This window comes from Ammospiza caudacuta, chromosome 4 (genome assembly GCF_027887145.1).
Source record: "Ammospiza caudacuta isolate bAmmCau1 chromosome 4, bAmmCau1.pri, whole genome shotgun sequence".
Lineage (NCBI taxonomy): Eukaryota > Metazoa > Chordata > Aves > Passeriformes > Passerellidae > Ammospiza > Ammospiza caudacuta.
In genome coordinates, this window is record NC_080596.1 from 8781702 (window position 1) to 8788090 (window position 6389).

At 50.5% G+C, this 6389-nt stretch overlaps 1 protein-coding gene across 1 annotated transcript; it reads right to left on the reverse strand.

Moving 5' to 3' along the window:
* Nucleotides 1–389: 389 nt before the first annotated feature.
* Nucleotides 390–5218, reverse strand: LAMTOR3 (late endosomal/lysosomal adaptor, MAPK and MTOR activator 3). Its single transcript, XM_058803512.1, has 7 exons — nucleotides 5137–5218; nucleotides 4862–4914; nucleotides 4678–4712; nucleotides 3956–4014; nucleotides 3045–3178; nucleotides 1922–1985; nucleotides 390–1245 (listed from the first exon to the last, which is right to left on the reverse strand). The coding sequence occupies exons 2-7, from the start codon at nucleotides 4868–4870 to the stop codon at nucleotides 1172–1174; spliced, it is 375 nt and encodes a 124-aa protein (XP_058659495.1). The 5' UTR covers nucleotides 4871–4914; nucleotides 5137–5218; the 3' UTR covers nucleotides 390–1171.
* Nucleotides 5219–6389: the final 1171 nt, after the last annotated feature.

Sequence of the window (6389 nt, forward strand, 5' to 3'; positions counted from 1 at the left end):
CCAGCACCACTGTTTCCCCCCATCCTGCCTGAGGCACCACAGGTCAGTGAGGTGTGAGCAAGGGCCATGGCATCCCCTTTCCCAGCCTGGCACACAGACCTGCCCAGAGCTGTCCCCAGACCTGCAGTGCCTGGCAGCTGTCATAAGGGGAAGTGGGAGGGAACAAGGGATGGGGCTAAGAACACAGGCTTGACCCCCAGCAACAGGATCTCTGCTCTGCTCTGGGACTTGGTATCCTTACTGCCCAACTGAGAGACACACTGGTTAGTTTGCAGTGTATAATTCATGGAGTTTGGACATTTACAAACAATTAAGAGACCTGTTCTCTCTAGAGATAAGCAGATGTGCTGTGGGGTTACTACAGTGCAACAGAAGAGCGGACCAGGCTCTGTCATTTAAAAATATTGTATTTTATTTATATTTATTTACTTAAGAAAACCTAAGGGTAAATAAGCTGAGAGTGTCACCAGTGATGAACCCACACAAAGACTATGAGACATGAGATCTTCACAACCATATTACACAAAAAACCCCATGAAGAAGTGAGACATTGTTTGGGTGCTTTTAGCTAGGCATCATGGAAATCCCTACAGCAATAGCTTCCATAGAAACAGCTTTCTTCCTAGTGGAAGCAGGATGCAGCTAGCATCCAGATTAGTAGCACTCCCTCGCCAAAGTGCCCCCCGTGTAAGGAAGCTGGGACATTGATTGTACCAACACATCACTGCTACCACACTTGCTCTCACAATGCCTCCAAGCACGTCTCTGCTCACTCCCTCCAGCTGATGTGCCTTCCCACAGGCAGTGGTGGCCAGCCTGAGCACACCCCTGCCATGTGCCACGTGCCCTGTGAGGCAGGAGATCTGTGGGTCGCTCCTTGGAGCCGAGGGCATGGCGCCCGCCTGGCTCAGCTGGCTGAGCTAAACTCCATGGGAGCTATTTTGGTGGGCTCTCCAGTACTGCACAATACAAGAAGCATGGCCTAAAGTAACATCCACCTACAACACACTAGTAGATCATTTCAGATTCAGTACTATGTACAATTTACTCTTACTTAGTATACTAAGGAGCTGTGGTATTTCTTCCGAGACATGTTATTTGACTGATGATTATTGAATCTTTCTGTCCACTGGGCTGCAGAGGAATGCTGCACTCTGGCTGTACCATCGGGTTAAGAAACTTCAACAACCTGCCTCAGTTCTTCAAACAGGGGTGTGAGCTCCTTCTCCAAACTTACAATCAGCCCTGGCAAGAGAGAAGAGACAATGTTCCATCAAACAGCATCACTGAGAAGCCTCTCTCCAAAGCCCACAGCTTCCTCCCCCTACCAAATCACAGGCAGTGTTTTTCAAAGCCTGAAATGTTTCATGTGAGCTCCTCACTTTCCTGTGCATAGTGGGCAGCACCCCCAGGCAGGGTGTCTGCAGTCCCTGGCACTAAAAGAAGCACCCAGTGCAGCACAACTCTGCCCCACTACTGCCTTGCCACTTCCATAGCTACTGTGGCCCAAGAAGCTGTACCAGAACTAAATCCCTTCTGCTCACATTCAGTAGCCAATGTCCTCACCAGCAAGGCTAGGGCCTGGCTGAATGACTTCCCCACCCACAGAACTGAAGACAAATCTGCACACATTCCTGCAGAATGTTGACTTGACTGACAGAAAGAGACCCAACAGCTGGCTTGTACAGCACAGTACTGCCCACATAGCATGGGCAAGGGTAATCACAGGAGAAATATGCTTCTAGAAGAATAACAACTCCAGCAAGAACACCTAAAATCTGTCAATTTCTACTCACACCTTTCACAATACACTGACAAAATTCACAGCAGTAACAAAGTTAACACAGCTTGCAGTGAATTCAGGGAATTTATTTTCAATTATTAAAATACTGCAATCTTTACAACACATGTGCAGACATACCTGTATTGGCATTGCTGCTTGCAATGAAACTCACTACCAAAGGCAAGCGATTGAACTGCACCACCTGCAAAGAGAGAGAAGTGCTCAGCCAGCAGCTAACACATTGTGCACACCAGGGCTCTGATGAATTCTTTCCACAAAAATTCATTCTGCAACAAGCAGCCTCCTCAGTTTAAAGGACAAGCAGGAGCAAGAGCCACAGAGGTGACTTTTCAGTGTACCTGTTTCTCAAGATTCATGGCTAAAAACACCAACAGAACTTACACTACAGTACAGGGAGCTGCAGATGGAAAACCTGGCATTTCCCTCCACCTCCACTGTTCTACAGAGTGCTGTCCACCAGAAGCCTGCCTCAGCTGCAGACCCTGCAGACTACACTGTGGAGACCACACCCTCCAGGGGAAACAGGAGGGCAGGCAGGTTTATTGTTTTACACTGCTGTTCCCTGTACAGGAGTATCTGTTCCTCCATTACAGGGAAACGGCACCATGGGCACAACAGTAAGCTAGCAGCATCAAGAGAGTCAAAGCAATGCACTAACTCACACAATTAATTTCCAAACAAAGCTTGGCACACTGCACGCTAAACAGCTGGCCAGTTTACTGCAGCCATAATTAAAAGCTCTCAGGACCACCAGAACTTGTGAAGGAGCAGATATGTAGTAGATGGACACAAATTATCAATTTATTTGTGAAAAACGTGAGTGGTATTTAGAAGTGTTCTTACCTCAAAGTCATACTGGCAGCAGCATTAGCTATGAAGCAGGCTGCATGTGCTTTAATTCATGTTAGGTGTCACTAGTTATAAACATTGTTTATAAAAAAAACATAAACCCTTCATAAAAGATTCAGAAGAGCATATCAGCAACATCTCCTGCAAATTCAGAACTACTACACTTTCCCATTGTCAACAAGTAAATCTCAAGTTATGAGAAAGGTAACAGAAGTTTGAAAAATACTGTGAAATTTAGGCTTAGCTAAAGCTGTGTAAGAAATAAATCAAAATTACTTCAATAGCAGCCTAGTGAAAATCTACCAGAGCTTAAATAACCTTCTTTCTCTTGCTCAGTGTAATGCAAGAACAGTTCATGTTGCTGAGGACAGGGCACACTGAGGTTACTCACCTGGTAGGTATTGTAATAGCAGATGATACTTTTGTTTTTGGAGAGTCCTAACTTACTGCCCTGATCTGTGGCAAGGGCAAAGGTGGACAAAAAGCCAGGTCGCAGTGCATGTTCTGGAGCATTATCATTGGCAACTGGAACAAAACAAGAAAATTCTTATCTTTACATGAGGTCTCTGCACCCCAACCCTCATCCAGCTCAGTGCTCTGCCAGAAGCAGAGAAACATGCAAGACCTCTGAGGTGCTCCCACAGGAACACCAAACAGTTTTCACAAGCTGTACATCATCTAGTGCTCTCTCCATGATCCTTTTTAATCCTTTTCCTTTAGGACACCTGTGCTGATGTTCCTTTGGTTCCATGTCCCATTGCACCCATTCCAGCCTTTGAACAGATTACTGGCACACAGTCACTTGACAGCAGACAGGTGATGATGTGCAAGTTCTGCTGGGTGCTTGAATACTCTGGGGCACTGAACAAAATAAATCTGCAATACCTGAAACTCTGTATCTTTAAACTATTGTACTCACAAGCCAAAAACATCTGAAATAAGGACTGCAGAACATAAAAACTACAGTACCAAAAAAGCCAACAAAACACTGCCAAGCTGTCTATCACTTAGTATCAATCAGCCTGTGAGGGACTTAAAGATACAAGGACCTTACAGCACTCCAATCCCTGTCACAGAGGAAAAAAACACTTCCTTGGACTACAGTTACTGAGGGCACAAACAAAAGGATATATTTAAAGAGGTACATAATCAACTACTGAACTTCTACTTAAAGTCCAATTTAACTCTACCACTTGGGATATTCAGGTATTTGACATAACCAGAAGACTCTTCTGTACTTTTCCAACCCCTGCTGTTCCATCAGGATTTCAGCTGCAGAGTACAGCAGGAAGCTGAAGTTACCTTTGATAACAGGCACACCATCTCTATCTGAGACTACAATAGCATGAAGACCTTCAACGCTGAAAAGAACAAAAAGGGAAGAAGAGACACCATTTTAAAAACACAGTAATTAGTAGGAAAGAGTTTTTTTTTTGTGTGAACAAATGTGCAAGAAAGGGGAAAACTGTGAAAAAAACTGATGCCCTCGTTAATTTAGCATTTGTTCTATTTAGTACAGGTCTGGTGGTGCCAATAATAAGAAGGACATGGAGCTGCTGGAGCAAGTCCAGAGGAAGCCACGAAGCTGATAAGAGGGCTGGGGCACTTCCCCTACAAAGGCAGGCTGAGGAAGTTGTGGCTGCGGAGCCGGGAGAAGGGAAGGTTGGGTGGAGACCTCACAGCAACCTTCTGGTATCTGAAGGGGGTTTGCAGGGAAGCTGGAGAGGGACCCTCCATCGGGAACTGCAGTGACAGGACAAGGAGTAATGGGTACAAATTGAAGACCGGGAAATTCAGTTTAGATATCAGGAAGAAATTTTTTACTGTGCGGGTGGTGAGATACTGGAATAGTGCCCTACTGCCCAGGGCAGCTGTGAATACCGCACCCTGGAAGCATTCATGGCCAGGCTGGATGGGGCACCGAGCAAGCCGGTCTGGTGGGAAGTGTCTCTGTCGTGGCAGAGGGCTGGTACCGGATGGCCCTGCCCGCCCGCCCCGCACGGCCCCGCACGGCCCCGCGTTACCTCGGCAGCTTCTTGTACAGGAACCGCTTCAGGTCCTGCGGGCAGAGACGGGCGGCGCGTTACTCACGGCCGCCCCCAGCACCCCCGGAGCTCCCTCCCCTCCCCGGCCCGGCATCCCCCGGCCCCACCCCCGCCACAGACAGCCACCGCCCGCGTCCCGCCCGCCCCGCGGAGCCGCACTCACGTCGGCCATGGCTGGGCCCGCCCGCTGCTGCCGCCGCCGCCACCTCCGCGGGCCTGCGAGACAAGACGAGAGGCGGCCCCGTCACCGCGGCGCGGCCACCGCCTCCCAGGAGGGGAGCGGCCGGAGGGAGGGGAGGGCACTCTCCGTCCCCGAGGCCCGGCCGGCCGCCACCCCCCGCCCCGCCGCCGTGGTACAGCCGCGCCGGGAAGGGCGCTCGGCTGGGCCGAAACCACCGCACACCGGGAGGGGGGCGCCCCCTGCCCGCCCCGCCGTACCTGTCGGCGCCCCCGGCGCGCCCCGCACAGCTCCGCCGCCGCCGCTTCCCCTCGGAGCCGCTGTCACATGAGCCGCAGCACCGCCCTCCCGGCCCCGGAACCGCTTCCCCGCCGCCTCCGCCCCGCTGCGCCCCGGCAGCAAAACAAACCAAAACCAAAACAAGCCACAGCGCTTTGGTTAAAGGAGATCAGCAACCGGGAGCAAAGGTGTTTTTATGCCGAGCAGTTACTGCCGCTCTTCCACTATTTCCCCTGTGTTACCTATTTCCCCTGCTTTTGGATCTAGTCCATCAAACCATGCAGCTGCAGGCTAATTAAACAGCAAATGTGAAAAAATACATAGATTAATTTAGTAGATGCCTACAGGGTAACAATAGTAACTACATATCTGTTTTTAAAGTCTTCTACCAGAATGCAGGACCCTCATGGTAGATCTCAAAAAACCTCCAAGCTTGCTTAGCACGTATCAATGCTTTTTCTCTAAAAAAAAAGCTACTAAAGGCCAAGCACAGAATCACAGGATAAATTTGGTTGGAAAAGACATCACAGATCATCGAGTCTGAACTATGACTGAACACCACCACGTTAACCAGACCATGGCCCTGAGTGCCACATCCAGTCTTTCCTCAAACCCCTCCAGCAACAGTGATTCCATCACCCTACTGGGCAGCCCATTTCAGTAGTAGTCACCTCTTCTGTGAAGAATTTCTTGCCAAAATCCAACCTGAATCTCTCCTGGCACAGCTTGAGATAATTTCCTCTCATCCTGTCACTGGCAGCATGCCAGAAGAGTCCGGCCCCCCCCGGCTACCCCCTCCTGTCAGGGCACTGCAGAGCAGTCAGGTGCCCCCTGAGCTGCCTCTCCTCCAGGCTAAACACCCCCAGCTTCCTCAGACACTCCTCACAGGACCTGTGCTCCAGACCCTTCCCCAGCTCCACTGCCCTTCTCTGGACACGCTCCAGCACCTCAATGTCCTTGCGGTGAGGGGCCCAGAACTGGACACAGCTCTTGGGCTGTGGCCTCACCTGTGCCCAGTACAGGGGGACAGTCACTGCTCCTGCTGGCCACACCACTGCTGACACAGGCCAGGATGCCCTTGGCCCTCTTGGTCCCCTGGGCACACCCTGGCCCATGTTCAGCTGCTGCCACCAGCACCCCCGGGTCCTTTCCCACTGGGCAGCTCCCCAGGCACTCTGTCCCTGCCTGTGGCACTGCCTGGGGCTGCTGTCACCCAAGGGCAGGACTCAGCACT

Excerpts from the sequence above, each read along its gene's own strand:
- LAMTOR3 (XM_058803512.1), bottom strand. Across the intron at positions 3,179-3,955 it reads TGGTGTGCCTGTTATCAAAG|TTGCCAATGATAATGCTCCA; the intron begins GTAACTTCAGCT and ends GTTTTGTTCCAG. Across the intron at positions 1,246-1,921 it reads AAGCAGCAATGCCAATACAG|GGCTGATTGTAAGTTTGGAG; the intron begins GTATGTCTGCAC and ends CTCTCTTGCCAG.